Source organism: Oncorhynchus kisutch, unplaced genomic scaffold, assembly GCF_002021735.2.
Source record: "Oncorhynchus kisutch isolate 150728-3 unplaced genomic scaffold, Okis_V2 scaffold2126, whole genome shotgun sequence".
Taxonomy (NCBI): domain Eukaryota; kingdom Metazoa; phylum Chordata; class Actinopteri; order Salmoniformes; family Salmonidae; genus Oncorhynchus; species Oncorhynchus kisutch.
In genome coordinates, this window is record NW_022264071.1 from 13,252 (window position 1) to 36,023 (window position 22,772).

At 44.5% G+C, this 22,772-nt stretch overlaps 1 protein-coding gene across 3 annotated transcripts; it reads right to left on the reverse strand.

The window, feature by feature from the left end:
- Positions 1-600: 600 nt before the first annotated feature.
- On the reverse strand, positions 601-22,366 carry LOC109879922 (PC4 and SFRS1-interacting protein-like). Of its 3 annotated transcripts, XM_031819404.1 has the most exons (18): positions 22,249-22,366; positions 21,967-22,060; positions 21,323-21,399; positions 21,008-21,146; positions 20,124-20,219; positions 19,558-19,656; positions 18,661-18,705; positions 18,108-18,167; positions 17,676-17,739; positions 17,364-17,463; positions 16,730-16,928; positions 16,308-16,411; positions 10,444-10,499; positions 10,276-10,346; positions 8,756-8,857; positions 7,892-8,093; positions 2,142-2,238; positions 601-1,574 (listed from the first exon to the last, which is right to left on the reverse strand). In XM_031819404.1, the coding sequence occupies exons 2-18, from the start codon at positions 22,036-22,038 to the stop codon at positions 1,544-1,546; spliced, it is 1,614 nt and encodes a 537-aa protein (XP_031675264.1). In that variant the 5' UTR covers positions 22,039-22,060; positions 22,249-22,366; the 3' UTR covers positions 601-1,543. The 3 variants fall into 3 exon arrangements, with proteins under 3 accessions (XP_031675264.1, XP_031675265.1, XP_031675266.1); XM_031819405.1 differs by lacking the exon at positions 18,661-18,705 and having other exon boundaries at positions 22,249-22,363; XM_031819406.1 differs by lacking the exons at positions 18,661-18,705; positions 19,558-19,656 and having other exon boundaries at positions 22,249-22,273.
- Between the last annotated feature and the right edge of the window lie 406 nt (positions 22,367-22,772).

Sequence of the window (22,772 nt, forward strand, 5' to 3'; positions counted from 1 at the left end):
CAACACCCTTCTGTCTTCTACCTCTGGATAGGGATCTCGCCCTGCAAAAGCTCTTGAGTGGTGACTTGGAAGGGTACTCTAGCAACGTCTTGATTCAAAACACTTCAATGGAATCATCTTAACCGATCTGTTAAGCTAATGATGGCCATTTTAGACCGGAAAGCTCAGATCTGAGCAAAGATGTTCGGCTAATAGTTTTCCGTGTGACCTGTGAAAGATTGACCGTCGACTTGACACAGTACCATTGATAGAAGCAATTTATTTGAATGCGTACAGATGAGGTCAATTATATTGGCGCCACTTGTACTTTGCAGTAGAGCAGAATGTTCTGCTTTCTCTTACCCTGTAGGCACCTGCAACTTACTACAGGTGACAAATGACTTCATGAAACTCATTGCCTCCAAATGAATGAATTTTGAATAAGCTAGTCTAGGCCATTTGACTTAAGTGAAAAATATTAATTTTGATTTGGTCCTGTGAAGTGTAAACAAGTTATTCATTTAAATGTATTTTGAAGGAAGTGAATCATGCAAGGGTGCCAATATTTAACCACATCTAAAAATGAGTACTCATGTTTCAAACAGAATAACTGAATATCAATTTGTAGTTACCGACAAACGGTTATTGAACCAATGCTTTATTACAAAGGAGGCTAAACAGGCTTTCAGACAGGCACAAAAATACTCTTATTTACAACAGATAGACATTTAAACTTGGGTGTGCGAGTGGAAGAAAAACTTTGGCACAAGTAGTATTTCCTTTCTGTGCAAGAACAAAATGTGCACCTACCCAGAGTAATATTGGTCAGTATTAAGTACATTTGCCTAAACTAACTAGTAATACAAAGACTCCTCTACCAGTAACTACCGTATATTTTATCTATCTTGTATAATTCAGAGAGTTGAACTGCAAGATCTTGCCATGTCAAACGTTAAGTGATTATTAAAACAGACTATAAAGCTTCCTTGTCCCACTCCCATTTTTGCCATGACATTCTCAAACATGATACTGTCAAATTTTCGCCACATAGCAGAATAGTTCAAACAAAGTAAGGTCAGGGATGGGTTAGATATGCAAGTATTATTGGGGTAGCCTAGTGGTTAGAGCGTTGGACTAGTAACCGGTTGCAAGTTCAAACCCCCGAGCTGTCATTCTGCCCCTGAACAGGCAGTTAACCCACTTTTCCTAGGCTGTCATTGAAAATAAGAATTTGTTCTTAACTGACTTGCCTAGTTAAATTAAACATTTTCCTTGTGGAACCACTTTTTACTACCATCAGTTTAAAAAACAGCCACAGTGGACGCATTCATCATAAAAAATTAAATCTAAAATAGGACTTTGGAAGACACTGCTCTGTAGGGTTTAAGACGTGGGTGTTCAGAGAAGAGCCTGGATTTGTACGACATGTCAAAGCAACAGGACCTCTTATTGGTGGTGTTTGGACTAGTGTGTGCAGGTGGGATCAGCACAGATCAGTCAGGACTCAGGAGAAGGTCAGCAGCACCAACATCCCCTTCAGTTTAGTCAGTCAGATGTTTCTTCATCAGTTGGTTTCCTCTTGGGCCTTCACTACACTGCCGGCAAAGGGATTAGAAAATGGGACGGCAACTAGCACAGCGCTGTTAAGAACGTTTATAAAAGTTATAGAAACACAACATGGGGATGTAACTAGCACAGCGCTGTTAAGAACGTTTATAGAACGTTTATAAAAGTTATACAAACACAAAATGGGGATGTAACTAGCACAGCGCTGTTAAGAACGTTTATAGAACGTTTATAAAAGTTATACAAACACAAAATGGGGATGTAACTAGCACAGCGCTGTTAAGAACGTTTATAAAAGTTATACAAACACAACATGGGGATGTAACTAGCACAGCGCTGTTAAGAACGTTTATAAAAGTTATACAAACACAAAATGGGGATGTAACTAGCAAATTGACAAAATACAGATACTTTGAAGATGTGCTTGGTTTAGGACTTCTTGTTCATGAAACTCAGACCCAAAGAGATACAGTGAACAGAGTGAGATGGAGGACATTCGCCAACGGCCTAAGGAACATGCAGGATTGGTCTTGTGAGCAAGCACAGACCTCCAAACACCCAGAACCTATTGGCCCCTGTCGGTCTGTCTGTCTTACCTGCTGTTATCACCTGTAGAGGCCTCTTCAGCAGGCTTCTCCTTGTCCGACTCCTGCTTCTTATCATCCGGACTGGAGTCGCCATTCATATTGTTATCTAGAGCAAGCGTCACACACACACACACACACGTCAGGAACAGACGCACACACACACACACACACACACTTTCAGCCTGCATTAATAATCCAAACAGACAACCATCTTGCCCAGACACACATTTTTTTTCCAGCTCTCCCTTTACAACCCCAAATCTGAAATCTCCTGTAGGCATTAGGAGGGGGATGACATGTGATACGCTCATGCCTATATCTGGGCCAGGCGGAGACTAATATGATTTTCTATCCATTGGAAATGCCTGTTTCATGGAGATGCTTATCTGAGGTATGGCTAAGTGGTACGGATGTGGTCCCGACTAGAACACAACCCTGTTAAGTTGTTAACAATGTTAAGACTTACGGAGCCCGTCGTAAAAAAGGGCATAATGCCTACAGACCGGTCATAGTCTGAAAAGTTATAGGATCACAGAAATTGAATTCTCAAATCAAATTTGATTTGTCACATACACATGGTTAGCAGATGTTAATGCGAGTGTAGCGAAATGCTTGTGCTTCTAGTTCCGACAATGCAGTAATAACCAACAAGTAATCTAACAATTCCAAAACTACTATCTTATACACAGTGTAAGGGGATAAAGAATATGTACATAAAGATATATGAATGAGTGATGGTACAGAGCAGCATAGGCAAGATACAGTAGATGGTATCGAGTACAGTATATACATATGAGATGAGTATGTAAACAAAGTGGCATAGTTAAAGTGGCTAGTGATACATGTATTACATAAGGATGCAGTAGATGATATAGAGTGCAGTATATACGTATGCATATGAGATGAATAATGTAGGGTATGTAACATTATATTAGGTAGCATTGTTTAAAGTGGCTAGTGATATATTTTACATCATTTCCCATCAATTCCCATTATTAAAGTGGCTGGAGTTGGGTCAGTGTGTTGGCAGCAGCCACTCAATGTTAGTGGTGGCTGTTTAACAGTCTGATGGCCTTGAGATAGAAGCTGTTTTTCAGTCTCTCGGTCCCAGCTTTGATGCACCTGTACTGACCTCGCCTTCTGGATGATAGCGGGGTGAACAGGCAGTGGCTCGGGTGGTTGTTGTCCTTGATGATCTTTATGGCCTTCCTGTAACATCGGGTGGTGTAGGTGTCCTGGAGGGCAGGTAGTTTGCCCCCGGTGATGCGTTGTGCAGACCTCACTACCCTCTGGAGAGCCTTACGGTTGTGGGCGGAGCAGTTGCCGTACCAGGCGGTGATACAGCCCGCCAGGATGCTCTCGATTGTGCATCTGTAGAAGTTTGTGTGTGCTTTTGGTGACAAGCCGAATTTCTTCAGCCTCCTGAGGTTGAAGAGGCGCTGCTGCGCCTTCTTCACGATGCTGTCTGTGTGAGTGGACCAATTCAGTTTGTCTGTGATGTGTATGCCGAGGAACTTAAAACTTGCTACCCTCTCCACTACTGTTCCATCGATGTGGATAGGGGGGTGTTCCCTCTGCTGTTTCCTGAAGTCCACAATCATCTCCTTAGTTTTGTTGACGTTGAGTGAGGTTATTTTTCTGACACCACACTCCGAGGGCCCTCACCTCCTCCCTGTAGGCTGTCTTGTGGTTGTTGGTAATCAAGCCTACCACTGTTGTGTCGTCCGCAAACTTGATGATTGAGTTGGAGGCGTGCATGGCCACGCCGTCGTGGGTGAACAGGGAGTACAGGAGAGGGCTCAGAACGCACCCTTGTGGGGCCCCAGTGTTGAGGATCAGCGGGGTGGAGATGTTGTTGCCTACCCTCACCACCTGGGGGCGGCCCGTCAGGAAGTCCAGGACCCAGTTGCACAGGGCGGGACCCTGGGTCTCGACCTTGATGACGAGCTTGAATTCTATGGTGGTAAGGCTGCTGGGGAATTTTACTATGACTCAAATCCAATTTTTTTGCATACCTGATTATAATCTGGTATTTTTCCTGCAGTCTGAACAACCCCAAAAAATGTTATCACATGATTCTGATATTTCAAGTTACATTTCAAATCACCTTTGTATGTGGTTTGAAATCAGATTCAAATCTGATTTATTTTCTCTCAAGTGTTTTTTTAAAGACTGGTTTTAGGCATATCTTGTTGCTTGCTGATACTCTTGACAGTTTTAGCAAGAACAAGTGGTAGCTAACTATTTTGTTAATTGTTTACAAACAAATTAGTCAATGTGCTAGAGAGCTAAACAGCTAGCTAGTTGACTGCTGTGGCTAGCCAAAAAGGACTCCTTTTCAAAGTTGGATCATATACTTTAAAAAGGGTGTTTTTAACCAGGGGTCACTCATATTACCGCCAGTCACGAGTCATGACCGCAGTAAGATTCCACGTAGCCGTTCATGGTCATCTCCCTTTATGGACTATGGACATTCTTTGGTAGTTCCCAACTTGCTAACTACCATCAGGTCCTAATGGCCTGCTACTCAGGGCTCTATTGTCCCACTAACCACTCTGATGTCAATGCAAATACAATTGAAAATCACATCCAGCACTTATCAAAACAGTAGCCCCATCTTACTTTTAAAACTCCCCGCACGGTGATGATTCATTTGAACAGTGTAAAACATAGTTGGACAGCTCTTTCTAAGGGGATGATTCATTTGAACAGTGTAAAACATAGTTGGAAGCTCTTTCTAAGGGGATGATTCATTTGAACAGTGTAAAACATAGTTGGACAGCTCTTTCTAAGGGGATGATTCATTTGAACAGTGTAAAACATAGTTGGACAGCTCTTTCTAAGGGGATGATTCATTCAAAACTCCCATAAGCATATTGGAGCTGATGCATGAGCCCAAATCCCCCAAAAAGAAAATGGAATGAAGATGTTATAAAATACATACGCCTACTGCATATTACACATGTTGGAAAAACAAAACTGATTTAAAATGTATTTGGCACATAATTGGTCCACTCTATACAAATGATAGTAATTGCTTTTCAGTGTGGACTGTATTATTATGCATAATGGATGGACTGGACCTGCTGCTACGCTCCAAAATGTATACCATGAGTCTGGGAGAGAACGTACAGGCCTAGGCCATGCTGTTGGTTCACTGATTGTGGAGGTCGGCTCACAGTTAACCTGCAATTAGTGAATTTGATTTCATTTTGAATAGCCTTATAATAGGGAATGTTCATGATTAATTGGGTGACATGCTTGGAGTGAAATAAATATTCTTTTATTTCTCAGCTGCTCATATTAAGGACATGCTGGCTATAAACCCCAAGTAGCTTACAAAACGGGTTGGTGGGAAAGCGGGGGCCTCCACTCACTATTCGAGTGCAGACAGATTACGTCTTTACCCCCCCTGCCTCTGTTCCTGCCCATTTGATAAATGGGCCATTCTAAATTGAAACAAATGTTACATTTTTGGTAAAGACCAGACTAAATTGAGAATAGTTTGATGGTTGAATATATGATCAGTTGATGAGAGAACAGCTGTGCAGCCTGAGGCAAGGAACAGAGTGCAAAGCTTTTTAAAAATACTTTTCCAAATCATCAACAGCTTATAGTCAGTCGGACCATGCAGACCATATACGTTCTGATTTCTAAGACATTCTAATGTTTGTATCATTCACAACTAAAGTTCCCAAATAACTGTAAATCTAGTGTATAGGACCTGTTTCAAATGGTCACCTTTATGTTCAACATACATACTTCATATGTGCACTCGCTCCAGAATGGGAAAATATCCTTTCTATTTGATGCAGCTAAGTTCAATGATATTCTTCTTACTATAAAATCATAGAACATAAAATAATGTGATGGGACTTCTGTATTATCAGCTAGATGAACAAGCCCATAGCATGGAGCATAGCCAGATAACATAGGCCTACAGTAGCCTGGCCGACTCATGTTCTGTTCTTCTGAAATACCTTTTCTTCATATCATAATGTTTCTTTAGACCTGACTAAAATACATGGACTTATTGCGATGGTGTCCATTAAATTGATTTAGACTTTTGTTAAATGTAGATGTTCCAGAGGGGCGAATCAGCGGCTTGTATGCGAGGAGGCATGGAGATGCTGAAGGTGTTTGTTAATTAACGGTCAATTACCGTGAGACACCCAGTCTTTGCATGACAATAACCCGCTGACCAGATTTCATGACCCTAAAACTGATTTTGAACATTGAAAGCACCTGGGAAATGTCCATGGCAGGTATTGTTGTCACCTTAGCTTGCTACACTTGGGGCGGCAGCGTAGCCCCTGAGCTGACAAGGTACAAATCTGTCCTTCTGCCCCTGAACAAGGCAGTTAACCCACCATTCCTAGGCCGTCATTGAAAATAAGAATTTTTTTCTTAACTGACTTGCCTAGTTAAATAAAAGGTTAAATAAATGGAGTGCTAGGAAGCACGTCACGAGCACCACCACCAATCAACACCACCCGTCGTTACTATGACAACTAGCGTAGCCAAGTCAGAAAATGACTTGTCTGAACACACACACATATCCAAATTTGGTCACATGCAACTTGCCATTTGGACAGTCAGTATTCCTAAACCGTTTTGTGCATTAAGGCCTGCAATGTGAACAGGGCTTTAGTCTACACGAGTAGCCTAACCGGTCATAAAGGGTGGCCAATGACGTGGCCAGAACACCAAAGCCTATATGATCAGTAGACAACACTCTTTTCATACAGGGATGAATGCACAATGCTCACGCCAATTTTCATTCCAATGAATCTCCCATTGACAACATGACGATTTATGCAAAAGTTGCGTGTATTTCCAGTTTGGATCCAGCCCACCATAACTGATTAAATACAGTGTCAAATCATAATACGATATGTGGTCATAACTAGAATTTGAGATAATTCTCCTAATGTTAACACTGCCTGACTTATGCAAAAAATCAGATTTGTGTGTGCATATCACAAGTTGGCATTGAGCCAAGAGCGAATACGTAACTACCTATACTAAGTGAGTGTTTATCTTTCATCACAATATGTTCCCACAATAATTGTTTATGTAAAAACTGTAATTACTAAAAAACATTCTAAACAAAAGGGCACAGATCTGTTAAGTCTCAGAGTCGGTTTGGCCTTTCTCTATACTGGCTGGTGAGGAGTTTCTCCCAAACAATTAGTCTTTTGGACAGAAATTCACAGGATATGTCACAGGCCACACAATGAGCATTGCAGAACACTGAGGAAGACACACATCCTTCTGAATCTGTAATGTTTGATGAGTTGATGCTCATCACATCTAGGATTTCTATCAGATTCCCAAGGAGGAATATGTAGGGCGTTGACCCTAACCACAGATACTGGGTAATATTTATTCATCTTTCTGAAGGATTCTGTAGGCTAATCTGATCTGAGACAAGTACTTTTGGACAACTTCTAAACCCAGCTATTGTTGAGTGATCAGGTATCAACCACACAACTCCAAATTACATTAGCCCACTGAGCTAAAGCCTTGGGTTTAGCTCTAGGTCCAGACATACAGTCAGTAGTGTGTCACCAAACCATCTCCCTTACATGTATCACTTATCTCCCACTCCACAAGACCCTGGTCCCACTCCCATTGTTGACTTGTTCTCCCTGACTTGCTCAGCCTTCTTCAAAGCACCACTCTTGGCTTTACTAAGTTCACTAGTGTGCAGCTTGCCAGTGTGTATATAGGAACAGAGCCCCAGTCCCTCACAGTACCTGTGTTGTTCTCCCTGGCCCGCTCAGCCTTCTTCTGTGCTCCCTTCCTGGCCTCCTCCTGCTGCTTCTGCTCTGCTATGGACTTGTTGAGCACCTGGCTGAGCAGCTGATCCCCCTCCCCCAGCAGGAACATGCTCTTAAACTTGTTGTACAGCATGGTGGACTTGTCCATGATGTCCTGGCTGGCCTTGAACCTCCGGATCTGCTCACCCATGGAGAACAGACAGTAAATACAGGAGATATAGCTGGTCCTCTGTAGCTCAGGTTGGTAGAGCATAGCGCTTGTAACGCCAGGATAGCGGGTTTGATTCCCGGGACCAACCCGTATGTAAAATGTATGTACAAATTAATAAGTTGCTTCGGGTAAAAGAGTCTGCTAAAGGACATATATTATTATTAGAATATCAATAGCATTTCACTTAATAAATCCCCAGATCTGGCAACAAAGAGCAGCATGTACATGGGGTATAAAGTATGCATGAACATATAAACATGCACCCACAGTTGCATACAATTAGCAGATGTTCTTATGTACTCTTATAATGTGATGACCTAAGCAGAAGGAGAGGGCCAAGTGGCAGTAGGTGTGAGTCTATGACCTAAGCAGAAGGAGAGGGCCAAGTGGCAGCAGGTGTGAGTCTATGTAGGGGAAGCTCTACCCTCAACCCCAGCAGTGTGGGTCAGCACATGCATTCTGGGACACTTTTGGTGACATTCACACTTCAACATTAACTCAGGACACAGCAGCTGTGTGGAGGGACTAGCATAATGATTGGTCACTTGGTTTATGGTGAAACAAAAGGCATTGGGAACTAAGTGTTTGTGTGTGTGTATGTAGGGGGGCAGCTCTGACAGAGACGTTACCTTTTTGAGTGTTGCAATGAGCTCTGAGTGTTTCTGCAGGTGCTGGGTGGTGACCTGCAGCATGCCCAGCTCATCCAACGCCACCAGACACTTCTTCACATCCTACACACACACACACACACACACACACACACACACGAGACAAAACTATTTATCTTCTTCAACCAGGTGAGTAACAGCCTATTAAACAAAAATACAAAAGGTCTTACCCCCCCAAACAATAATAACAGTACAGTGCAAGGCTGGGGTCAATTCCATTTCAATTCACTAACTGAAATTGGCCATAACTTTTGCTGATATTGTCACCAATACAGCTGCTGGTTTTGTCACCGATATAGCTGCTGGTTTTGTCACCGATATAGCTGCTGGTTTTGTCACCGATATAGCTGCTGGTTTTGTCACCGATATAGCTGCTGGTTTTGTCACTAATATAGCTGCTGGTTTTATCACTAATATAGCTGCTGGTTTTATCACTAATATAGCTGCTGGTTTTGTCACCGATATAGCTGCTGGTTTTATCACTAATATAGCTGCTGGTTTTGTCACCGATATAGCTGCTGGTTTTGTCACCGATATAGCTGCTGGTTTTGTCACTAATATAGCTGCTGGTTTTGTCACTAATATAGCCGTCTTGCCCATTTGAGAAGGTATGTGTTGACTGGGCATAATGGACATGACTAAGTCACCCAGGATAAAATCATCTGCTAAATGGCATATTATATGTCACCCAGAAATACGTCTGGTAACATTCAGGAAGGTGTCAAGAGGTCAAGTGAACTCAATGACAACTAGTGTTCCCCTTGTCCACACGGGTACTCCTTGTATATAAACTCCTTATTTGTTTTTATTGTGTTACCATTTTATTTAGCAAATATTGGTCTTACTTTTGAACTCTGCAGTGTTGGGAATGGGCTCGTAAGCATTTCACTGTTGTATTCGGTGCATGTGACCAATACAAAATGGGATTAGATGTTTCCCCTCCCATAAATATGGTATAGTTGGTGTTGTTTGGAAAGGGGTTGAAGGTTAAGAGTAGCAGAAGAGCCATCCGTTACAATAGACGGACACACAAAACGTTCAACTTGAAATGTACTTATATCATTGCATAATAACTTTGCATAATAACTTCACCCTCGGTCTAACCAAAAAGAGCAGCTTCTTTTTCTTTCAGCCTCATGTAAACCCAGACAAAAACCTGATGCTTTACTCAGTCAACTTGTCTGCTCTGAAGACCTGAATCCATCACAGGTCAAGATAAGGTTCAACTAGACTCTGGCTTCAGTGTGACAGCCACAAATGTCAAACAAAACCAAAACCACCCTTCAGCTTACAATGGCTAGGCTAGAAGGATCCATTACACCGTCTCCCAACTAAAACCTAGAATGATTTGAAAGCTTCTTCTTCTGCAAAAAGTGAGTGTGTAAAATGACCCTGGTGAAGTAAATCATGGATTGTCTCTTGGGTAAGGGCTCTGTAGAAGGCAAGGTCTAGATTTAGGGCAGTCTTTTAGGGCAACTTACTGGGTTGTCAATCTTGAGGGAGATTTTGATTTCTCCATGCAACCTCTGCAGCCTCGATTCTATCGATATCTCTGCGATGAAGGAAACAAAAACCGACATCGGTCATGATTTGTTCATGAAAGCCAGAGTTGATCTCTCGACAGAGGACAAGTAGCACCAAGTAGTCACCTTTCTTCTTGTCTCCTTTCCTTTCATCCACTTTGTTTCCATCATCTTTGTTTTGCCTGAAACACAGAAGACCATTAACGCACCAAATCAACTCAGGTCATGTGTCCATTTCAATTTGAAGTTCACATGCAAATGACTTACCAAAAACCTCACATGTACACACACACACACACACACACACACAGAACTGCCAGTCATTTTAAGAGTAGCACCACTGGAAATTCCATCATCAACATATCAACTGGAGATAATTTGAGATGGATGTACAGAACAGGGAACCAAATTCCCACCCCATCCCTACCCCTATGGAGTGTTTCTATGGAGACTTCTGCCCAGCGCGAGCAGGGCCCTTGTGACCTGTGCACATGGAATGACCCTCATGTCTGACATCCAATTGTCACTCCCCTGTCCTCCCGCTGCGGCTGCCATTCAACATAAACCCTGACCCTGTCATCTTGTCACATTGACCTCTGACACACGGCATTCTACACACCCGACTGTCACGTCGGGAGCCATTTTTAGATGGAGCAGTAAAAAATAAAATCACTAGCCATTGAAAATGTATATCCCCGTGTGGGGGGATGTGGAGGCCCCGTGTGGGGGGATGTGGAGGCCCCGTGTGGGGGGATGTGGAGGCCCCGTGTGGGGGGATGTGGAGGCCCCATGTGGGGGGATGTGGAGGCCCCGTGTGGGGGGATGTGGAGGCCCCGTGTGGGGGGATGTGGAGGCCCCGTGTGGGGGGATGTGGAGGCCCCGTGTGGGGGGATGTGGAGGCCCCATGTGGGGGGATGTGGAGGCCCCGTGTGGGGGGATGTGGAGGCCCCGTGTGGGGGGATGTGGAGGCCCCGTGTGGGGGGATGTGGAGGCCCCGTGTGGGGGGATGTGGAGGCCCCATGTGGGGGGATGTGGAGGCCCCGTGTGGGGGGATGTGGAGGCCCCGTGTGGGGGGATGTGGAGGCCCCGTGTGGGGGGATGTGGAGGCCCCGTGTGGGGGGATGGGCCCCGTGTGGGGGGATGTGGAGGCCCCGTGTGGGGGGATGTGGAGGCCCCGTGTGGGGGGATGTGGAGGCCCCGTGTGGGGGGGATGTGGAGGCCCCGTGTGGGGGGATGTGGAGGCCCCGTGTGGGGGGATGTGGAGGCCCCGTGTGGGGGGATGTGGAGGCCCCGTGTGGGGGGGATGTGGAGCCCCCGTTGGGGGGGGGGGTGTGGAGCCCCCGTGGGGGGGATTGTTTGAATGTTAAATGACGAGACAGAAGCATTGATGCGAGTAACCAGTCTTGTTCAGTACATCACAATCCATCCGGGTATCTCAAGCACACCGGTAAAACACATGAGTTGCAGTAATGAACATTTACCAACAGATGGCATCACTGTGCCATCTTACACCCATAACATCTTCCCTTTAATAAAATAGGACAGGAGGTGTCAATTCACTACCAAAACAAACCTCGTAATAATTTCCAACATGAACAGTTTGGCTTTTTTTTTTCTCAGGTAACAACAACACATTTTGATATTCTCTTCACTTTTATCTCTGTCAACAATGTCTGATGGGAAACCTACAGATGAAGTATTTTTGGTGGCTGGGACAGACGCCCGCAGCGTGAAAAGACGTGGCGTGTCACCTGACTGTCTAAGGGGAGTATTGATGGGCGAGGGAGCGGCCGACCTGTGATCCCCTGGCCCTTTGCCCAGTGCCTCAGGCCCCATGTGACTTGCTGGGGTTCTGTCTTTTGTCATGCGTCCCATTTGACCATCAAGGTTCTGAGTAGGTGCTGGCTCAGCAATCCGAAGGTCAAGCCTGTTACGACGGTACAGTGAGCCATTCACTTCGACCAAGTAGGAGCGTGGTGCCACTTTCTGTACACAGGATCCGAGTCTCCAGAGGCCTGTCCGGTCCCCTGGTAGTGGCTTCATTCGCACCGTTTCACCCACCCTGAGCTCAGGTAAGTCTTTTGCTGATTTGGAGACCTGTCTTCTGTGACGTAGCTTCACCAGCACATCTGTCACCACACATGGCTCCAGGAGAGTGCTGGCTACTGGCAGAGCTGCTTTGAAGCGCCGTGCCGTGAGGCGCTGGGCCGGGCTGCTATCCATGCCTTCTGTCGGGGTATTGCGCCACTGCAGGATTGCTTTCCAGGCATCTTTGCCCTCTCGCAGAGCCTTTTTGCAGAGTTTTTTTGCGATTTTTACTGCGGACTCCGCCTTCCCATTAGCTTTTGGGTGTCGTGGCGATGAAGTGACGTGCTCAAATTCCCATCCTGCAGCAAATTTTCAGAACTCAACTCAGGAGAATTGGGGTCCATTGTCTGGAATTACCCTATCTGGCTGGCAATAGCGGGCAAACTGAGCCCTGCAGCATTTGATAGTTGTCTCTGCTGAGAGGTCGGGGAGGAGGCCAATCTCCCAAAAGTCTGAGTAATGATCGACTACCAGCAGAAAGTCTTTGCCACTGTGCTGGAAAAGATCTAGACTTACTATCTGCCAGGGGCGCATCGGTAGCTCATGGGACATCACCGTCTCTCTCTGTTGCTCAATGGCATATTCATTGCAGATTGTGCATTTACTGACATAGTCTTTGATTTCACTCTGCATTCCTGGCCAATACAGTGTGTCACGTGCTTGTCTGTAACAGGCCTCACCTCCTATGTGACTTGAGTGCACGCGCGCCAACATCTCAGGGTGCAGAGACCGGGGAATAACGACTCTCTGACACTTGAATATTACTCCATTATGAACACTGAGCTCCTCTTTGAATGGCCAATATTCTCTGACGGCTAAAGCAGTTTCTTCCCTGCAGTCGGGCCTTCCATCAGAATCACAGACTTCAATGCCTGGAGTTGCTCGTCCCTGTCTGTGTGCTGTCTGATTTGTATAAGGTGCTGGTCCGTAACATTGAGGTAGTCAGCCTGGTTGATGTGTTCAACATCCACTTGCTCTGTTTGTAAGCTGCACACTGCGTGTTGTTCATGCATGGAGCGTGTGTGAGTGCCTGATGCAGTAGCCCTGCCGAGCGTGTCACTCAAATACATCTCTGGCCCTGGCTTATACACCACCTTGAGGTTGTAGTTTTGTAGGGCCAGTAGCATGCTCTGCAGTCGTTTTGGGGCATACAGGTAGTGGTGGAAGCGTTGGCATGCAAACACAATGCTGAGGTACTCCTTCTCTATCTGGGCATAGTTCTGCTCTGTTGGGGTGAGTGCCCTAGAGGCGAATGCCACAGGCTGGCCCTCCTGCATGAGGCAACAGCCAGCCAAGTCCATACTGGCTTGAGTCACTCTGAATCGTGACAGGATTTGACACATTGTAGTATCGCAGTACAGGTGTCTGGGTGACCAGTTGTTTTATTTCCCTCACCGCTGCGTCATGTTTTGGGAGCCAATGCCAGATGGTGTCCTTGTCCATGAGCCTCCTTAGTGGCTCACACACTTCAGAGAGCCGTGGTAGGAACTTGGCCAGGTAGGTGACGAATCCGACGAAGCGCTGCACTCCCTTCACGTCAGATGGGTGGGGCATTTCCAAGACAGCCTTCACTTTTTCAGGATCCGCCTTCAATCCGGTGGAGGACAAGATGTGCCCATGAAAGCGGACCTCTGGCACTTTAAACTGAAGCTTTTTTATGCTTAGCCTTAGCTTGACCTGTCTGCATCTGACCATCAGGGCCAGCAGCTTGGCGTCATGGTCACATTCTGCCTCCTCATCACTGTCCCCACAGCCCACTACGAGGATGTCATCTGCTATGGGTTCCACGCCACTGAGTCCCATCAACAGCTCATGCTGTTTCCACTGATACACCTCTGGAGCCACGGAGACACCAAACGGAAGCTTCAACCACCTCTTCCTGCCCCAGGGTGTCCAAAAGGTGGTCATGTAGCTGCTGGGCTCGTCGAGCTTGCACTGCAGGAAGGCATCTCTGGCGTCCACGAGCGTGAAGACTCTGGCCTTTGGGAGCTTGTAAAGAACATCCTCCAACGTGGGCATAATGTAATGTGAACGTCGCAGAGCCCGGTTGAGGTGTTTAGGATCAATGCATATCCGTAGCTTGTCTGGTTTCTTGACGTTAACCATATTACTTATCCAGTCTGTAGGCTCGGTGACGGATATGATGTGGCCATCTGCTTCGTATTTGTCAAGCTGAGCCTTCGTAGCTGCTTTCATGGCCACTGGTACATTGCACACTGGACAGGCTGGATTGCTGCGTCCAACTCAAAGTGGACTTCCCCGGGAATTGACTCGATGTCTTCAACGCACCGGTCATGGTACTTGCTTAGGAGTGTCTCCTTGCTCAGGGGCCCAGCCTGGACTTTGTCTATAATGTTAAGATCAGCTGGGATGGTGAAGTTAATAAGCCCAAGGCGCTCGCATGTAGAACCTGACACTAATGGCTGTTGACTAGCCTCATCTATTTTAAACTCAAGGGTGTGTTTCTGGCCACGTAAAACACACTCTGTCACAAACAGGCCTAAAGAGGTCATGAACTGGCCTGAATACAGTTTCAGCTTGGTGCTACTCTGTGTGAGTTTGTCTCTGGGCGCGAGCCTCCTTTTGTCTTTAAGGCTCATAACATTGCATGTGGCCCCTGAATCTAGCTGGCATTGCTGTGGTTTATTATTAAGTAGCAGAGTGACAAACCACTTTTGTCCTTTTGCCCTCACTGCCCCTATGCACTCGCTAGCATATACATCCTCTGTGCTGTCGTTCCCTTCATCTGTGTTTGTTTCCATGGAGTGCACTTTACCCTCCTTTCTCTTGCTTTTCATGCAGACCCTTGCGAAGTGATTAGCTGTACCACAGGATTTGCATATGTTTCCATAGGCTGGGCAGTGTTCTTTTCCTCGTCCATGAGAAATGCCACAATATCGACATGTATTGGGGTTGTCTACTGCAGAGTTGGCTGTAGTATTAGCATTAGCTGTGGCAAAGGGGAATTTCTTTACTGGCTGCCTGAATGTAGCATTGACATTGTCCATATGTTGCCTTTCTAGCTCCATAGACATTAACGGTATATCAGTAACCTCTGCTGCACGGCATGTCTCCACTGCCAAGGCCAGCGTCAGGTCACGTTCTCTCAGCAAACGTCTGTGGGTGCCATCATCAGTTATGTCAAGCACAATCGTATCTCTGATCAGTTCATCTCTTAAAGCACCATAGTCACATGTAGCTGCCTTTTCCCTTAACCTAGTGACGAAGCTGTCAATGGACTCCCCGTTCTCCTGTTTGCAACGACCGAAAACATAACGCTCGTAGATGACGATCTTTGCTGGCGTAAAGTAATGTTTAAGAGCATCAAGAATAGCTGCAGCGTTACCTTGCTGAGCTGCTGTTAGGTTCAGGTTGTGTTTGTATACGTGTCGGCATTCTGTTCCCATTATAGTCCTCAAAGTGGCAGCCACTACCTCATCTTTCTTTTCCAGAAGTCCAGTTGCTAGCGTATAGTCCTCCCATTCACCTCTAAACGTATCCCAGTTCGTGCTCCAATCCCCACTGAGCTTCATAACGGAGGGAGGGGGAATGTTCGCTGCCATTTCTAACCGGTGCTAACAACACTGAAGCGAACTAGCAAACTCACTCTAGCTAATGCCAATTCCGGCTAAATTTGACTCAAATAGGCATTTGTTTGGTAAACCAGAACAGGTGACTCTAATTTGCGGAAAGCATGGTTAGTTATCCGACTCCATGTTTGAATGTTAAATGACGAGACAGAGGCATTGATGCAAGTAACCAGTCTTGTTCAGTACATCACAATCCATCCGGGTATCTCAAGCACACATGAGTGTTGGGAGATGGGGGGGGGGGGAGACCCTGTGGGTTACTAAATAGAAAGGTGAGTGTTGGGAGATAGATAAGACGGATGGTTGCCTTACTCTTTCTGCTCGTCTGGTTTACGTCGTTGACGATCGTCTTTGTCCCCTGTCTCGGTCAGAGTGGGCTGCTGCCGCTTGCGGTCTCCCGCAACCCCCTTGCTCTTCTAATGGTTAACGGGGTGGAGAAAGAGATGCTGATTGGATGTACATACATGTAGACATGCTTGGCTGGCACCGTTTGTCATGACATGGTTTCACTGTGTAACTGTCTGCTTCACTAGGATATTTAGGGCACACTCTGTAATAGTGGAAACAGTAACTACATTAGAATAACTAGTTCACTACTTTTGACCAGAGCCCCAAGGCACCCTAATCCCTATTTAGTGCACTACTCCCTATGGGCCATGGTCAATAGTAGTGTACCACATAGGGATTAGGGTTCCATTTGGGACACTTCCCCTGTCTGGTTGTGGAACACCCACCTCCTGGTTCTCTGAGTCAGAGGAGCTCTCCTCTTTGGTCTGTCTCCTCCGTTTAGCATCAGGGTCCTTCTTCCCCTCCAACTCTCTCCCTTTGTTGTCTTCCTTCTTTCTCCTCCCGTCCGGCCTCTTCTCCTCCTCTCCTCTCATGGACTTGTCTTCCGGCGTCCTCTTTCTCTTTCTCTCCGACTCAGCAGTGTCCCTGAATGGAGAGAAACGTCTTTTAGGAGTTATTATACCCAGGAAAGTCAAAGCAATGTTGCTCAATGGTAGCTACAGTAGTGGTGAGCCACTGTTGTTTTTCTGACAATTAAACAGTCCATTAATGATGGATTACTAGTGGATCCTTTAAAAATCAGCAGATGGGTCTCATATAGAGATTCTATTAGATACATAGAACTGAAATTCTTACAAAACACATTTATTGTTCTTGTAAATGCACTTTTGCTCTCATTGTATGTATTTATGTGTGTTTCTTGTCTGTCTGTATGTCTCTTGCTCTAGATAACAATATGAATAGCGACCCCAGTCCTGATGATAAGAAGCAGGAGTCGGACAAGGAGAAGCCTGCTGAAGAGGCCTCTACAGGAGATAACAGCAGGTAAGACAGACAGAGGAACCATAACCACAACCGTACATGTCACTGCCTGAGCCCTGGGGGTCCTGCTGCTGGAGTAGGAGCATCTTCTCAGCTTTGGTCTTCCTGCCTCGCCGCTTAGGAGTGGGGCCCTCTCCATCTGGACACACACAGGTCATAGAGTTTGTAGTTATGAGTCGTCATCAGTTATCATAATGACTACTGTCCCAATACAGAGGAGCACTATGCAAGCTGTTTTCCATTACTTTGGTTGTTGTTTTACCCTTTGACAAAACAATAGAGTGCCTGGGGTAGATCTGCTGTCTTGCACACAGTGGGAAAGGTAGAGGGTTGCATTGACAGACGCTGTACCTTGAGGGCTGGATGTGGGACTGTTGGCAGCGTCCTCTTTCTCAGAGTCGGCCTCTACATCACTCTGACAAGAGACACAAGACAGCGAGTTTAGGTTCAAAGTGATTCACAAGTTGTATTATGTCTAGATTAGGTGAATTCATGTTATACTTCAGCAATAATGCCCGGGGGGGGTGTGGTATATGGTCAATATACCACGGCTATGGGCTGTTCTCATCCACGACGCAACACAGAGTTGCCATGGTATATTGTCCATATACCACAAACCCCAGAGGTGCCTTATTGCTATTATAAAAACTGGTTACCAACATAATTAGAGCAGGAAAAATAAAATATTTTGTCATACCCGTGGTATACTGATATACCACGGCTGTCAGCCAATCAGCATTCAGGGCTCGAACCACCCAGTTTATAAATGAGGATATGGGATACCTTTTTCTTCCTTCTTCTCTTGGGTTTGGGAGTGTCTGTAGATTCATTTGGTGTGGGGTCCTAGAAAAAACAGACATACAGATGCTGTCAAATAGATTGGCACACTTTGCTCTTCACAATGCAGTGCAGTGCAATGGAGTAGAATGTTCTGCTTTTCTATAAAATTGCTATTTTTACCCTGTAGGCACATGAAACTTAGCACAGGTGAGAAATTACACAGTAAACCAGAATCATTGGCTCCAAACAAATGAATTTGATCAATTTAATCCAAGCCATTATTTTACTTTGAAGTTAGAAATCTTAATTTATTTTTTGTCATGTACAGTTGTAAATCAAACAAATACACGCGTAAACACCAACATCTTTTTCAATTCTAACTTATTTTAGAATAAATAGTAAATCATACAAGGGTGCCAATATAAACCATGCAAGGGTGCCAATATATTTGACTGCATCTGTATTGTAATAATTCCCTCCCAACTGTCCTTGCATTAAAATAAGGGGAAGTTGTGTTTCAGCCACATCTAGTGGATAACTGTGGTATTACACCTACCAAGTCAGCAGGCAAGAGTCTAGTTTCCAAGTCCCAGAACAGTTCCTATCAAATGAGGGATCAGTCATTGGCGCAAGAGAGACACATACCTTTCTCCAGAGCGACATAGAATGCCATGCAAAAATAAAACATAAATACGTTGCTTTAACTGATAAGAATTGCTGTAGTTCAGCCCACCAATTAAAAGCTTGATAAAAACACCACAAGGAGTGAGGGAGCAACACGTGCCACTGATCAACAATCAGGCCTCAGTGCCTGAGTCAGTAAAACAGTCTAGTACATCAAACCTTTAGGAGGTGGGAAGGAAAGGGAGGGAACATGCATTCAGGTCATGAAAATTACATTTAACATACCACATCTAATTCACAAAAACATTTACCCATTTATTTAAATTTTTATGGTGAATGACCACTCTCACTAAACACAACATTTGCGTCATCCCCCATAGTGAGAGCCCAGGTTTGTTCAAAATGAACGACAGTGGTTATTTTAAGGGCACAACCACACCAATATCCATGGTATATTAAACTTACAGGCTGTAACACAGGTACTGAAAACTCCTCTCTCTTTGCCCTGCCCTCTCACCATTCACTACAGGGAAATAACCCTCCATACCCCTGTCCTCCCCTGTAGTTCAGTGGTACAGTTGTAAAACACTCAAAATACTATTGTTACCAACAGAAAAACCAGGCCAGCTAAGAAACAGAGGGAGGATACGGCGCCAAACCATCACCTTAAGGCTTTGCAACGGTAGTCGTGCAAGCCAATGGTAACACGGTTGCCTAGCAATAGGAACAAAATAACACCACCTATAAAAGGAAAGTCACCAGGTGCCATGTCATGCTTTCCCTAAGTGGGGTGGGAGGGTCACCTATCCCATCATGCAACAGTACGTACATCCTGGCCCTGGGGCTGTCCCTGTTCAGAGACCTGCATGCCCCCATCCTCCTCATCATCATCTTCCTCCTGTCCTGCCTCACTCTCAGCCCCCGACACCTGTGTAACCATATCAAAACACACAGGGCCCAGGGTATGGGGGGGTTAGGTTAGTTATTTAGTGGGGCCAATTGACAGCTTGACAGAGAGAGAAGTTGGGCCCCGTCTCTCCCTTGACTTCAGTCCTTCGCTCCCAGACAATTCCACACGTAATTGGGATTCAGCTTGGACAAACAACTCTGGTCAAGTACGAGTAATATACCCCACAAATAACATTTGCCAATTCAAGATTTGCCTCCTGGGGTATTAAGACACAAAGCACGGTACCATTGGCAAAAGGAGACAACATCAACAGCAGACAGACACATTGGTACAAGAGCGCACGGCATTTAATGTTACGTAGGCGTGGTGCTTGTCAAGAAAGTGAGGTTAGTCAGTATTCTATGGTGTTCACGTGAATAACACAGTAAAGTCCATATAAAATAATAACCTATGAATTAAGGTAGATGGTAGAATAGTTAGCCTACTTTGGGTTTCTTCCTCTTCTCATAATCTCCCTCCTCGTCCCCTTCCGGGTTACTGTCAGAGTCCTTCTCCGTTACGTTATCCGACAGCATCATTTGCTAATGAAAGAAAACCAAACATGTTACCAAAAAAATAAAAATACATTCCTAAATCACAGACCGAGGAACAGACTACTTTCACCCAAAAACCCAACCTTAAAGGGGAAATCCACATTTGAAACAATAACAAAAAGGTGTCACTTGTTTTGGTAAACAGCTGAGGGATGGGCCTTGAGAAATAAAATATTACTGCTCTTGCATTCATAGGGAGAACTATGGATGCAAGGACTGACCATCCATGATATCCAAATGATAGATTTAACCACATATTTTGAAGCTATACAGTGTTTGTTTACATTGACTTTGTTTTTTAAAATGTTGAGTGAAACAAGCTTATATTCTGGGTTCTGATGGGGTATGACACTTGAACTAAGCTCATGAGGCATTTATAAGTTATATTCTTCAAGAATCAATGGCTATATATCATTAATTTAACAGCCCAAAAATTGATGTAGAATTGCACCGTTTATACCTGCTGTAAACGGTGTATGTGACAAATAAAATAAGATTTGATGGGTTAGCTAAAATGCTACAGTTGTCCCTGACCCGACTCTCAACGTGCAACGTAGACGGTCGCGGATTAGGCCCCTCATCCTCCCCACTTTTGTTTCTGTCTAAAGTAACTTAGAGTCTTAGAGGTGCTTAGAAATACATAAAGTACTTTTCATATGGCTTTGAGGCCAGGCTGAACGCTCATATTCAGTTTCTGTTGCATAACGTCTTCCGTTTGTGTGCCCTAATGAACACTAACCAGAGCAAGATGACAAAAGAGAGAGATAAAAACAAACCTTCTCTCCATTCAGCTCCACCTTTGGGTTGTTCTCAACCTCCCACAGGCCTTCGTTGAAGCCCTTTCTCTTGTTAGGCTTGGCATACTTCTCTTTATTGGGCAGGTAGGGATATATATCTTTGGGGCCTAGGAATGCACTGCAATAGAGGAGGAAAGTCAATGCATAGATGCTTTTCTGGTGCTCAAACTGAAGTTTGTATATTGTACACAATGCCAATATCAAGTACTGGTGTATTGTTCAGATAGAGGGTGTAGTGTATTGTAGTATAGTGTATGGGTGAGACAAAGGGAACTACTGGAGCTAACTTCTTACGTTTCATGGGTACCAAAGAAAAAGATGGGAAACTTCATGTTGGCCGGCTTCACAGCTCCATCAGAGTAGTCATTAATCTGGTAGAAAGGGAAAGAGCAGTGAATTGATTAGCCTAGTATGTACATTAGTATGTACATGTCATGTAGTTGGCAGACAATTCAAAACATCCATCTTTAATAAATGCCCTATGTGATAAATGATCTGTGTAACAAGTGCTTTAAGTGTTTAGAATGGAAGTAACAACTCTATAATACCATGAAATAAGACAGATGACTATACGTTAGAGCTGGGACGACAAACCAAAAAATAATCAGACCATACCCATCACTTATCACAGGCATTTTGCTGATATCGTTCATTAAGATAAGTAGCCTATACTAGAGGAATATGAAGTTTGAAATGAAATAATTGTGATAACATAAGTGATTGTTAATGGGATAATTGATGGCTACAATCAGCAAACTAGTAGTAGTATTTTAAAATAATAATACATGAAAACATGTGGTTGTAATTGTAAATGCATCGTTATTGCATCATTTCAGCAATTTATCGCGATATGGATTTTTGTCGATCTCGCCCAGCTCTACATACGTCGTTATGGTAAATGGAAGTAACTTGTCTTGTGTGATTGTGTATTGGCTTACCCTGGCAGGCCAGTGAGGGTAGCCCTTCATCTTCGCAAAGATCAGGTCACCCGGTTTGTAATCCCGAGCCATTCTTCTTGCGATGTACGGCACTCTGTTGACACATGTGACCAATCACATTTGATGTGATTTGATATTATAATAATAATAATACACAGATCATCTACACAGTGCAAACAGAATGCAACTTTAGCCTACATACACAGAAAGAACAGCTAGATGAAATGCATCAAGTCCTACGAAAAAGCCAATTGGGAAAATGTTACAGGACCATGCACCTACCTATTGCACACCTGAATTGAGTTTCAGTTGCGAATCCATTCTACAAGTGTCCGACTTGTATAATGCATGATTCGTGCATAACAGTGTGGGTATGTAGCAAGGACACTAACCCTTACCCCCATGCATTAGCGCATCGGGTCGTGCACACAAACAGAAACGTGGACGAATCCAGTTTAATTCCAAACACCGATATTCTCCCGCGACCCATGAACAGGGCATTACATATGTTTACATGTAGATACATTTCATGCTTGTCAAAATGTAGCTACCTAGTGTTTAAATAAAATGTTTCCTTTTCGCGACATTCTAGTATTTTCCGGTGACAAACATGAACATGCGGGCTGTCTTTCTAGCTTTGATCTCAGTTCAACGAACTAATATACATACCGTTAAGAAAGGAATACTATTAGTTATGTGTAGTATCATATTCACAAACTTTCTGAATGGTGTTACCTAGAAGAAAATGTCAAATGCTTACCAAGTAGTGCTATATTCGTAGCTAGCTAGCAGCCTACACAACTTTC

What these genes read in the sequence shown, in the direction of transcription:
- LOC109879922 (XM_031819404.1), bottom strand. Translation starts at nt 22,038, where the DNA reads ATGGCTCGGGATTACAAACCGGGTGACCTGATCTTTGCGAAGATGAAG. An exon ending in AGAGAAGAAGGAAGAAAAAG is followed by an intron (nt 17,740 to 18,107) that starts GTATCCCATATC and finishes GTCTCTTGTCAG; the next exon opens with AGTGATGTAGAGGCCGACTC. An exon ending in CCCTCAAGATTGACAACCCA is followed by an intron (nt 8,858 to 10,275) that starts GTAAGTTGCCCT and finishes GTGTGTGTGTAG; the next exon opens with GATGTGAAGAAGTGTCTGGT.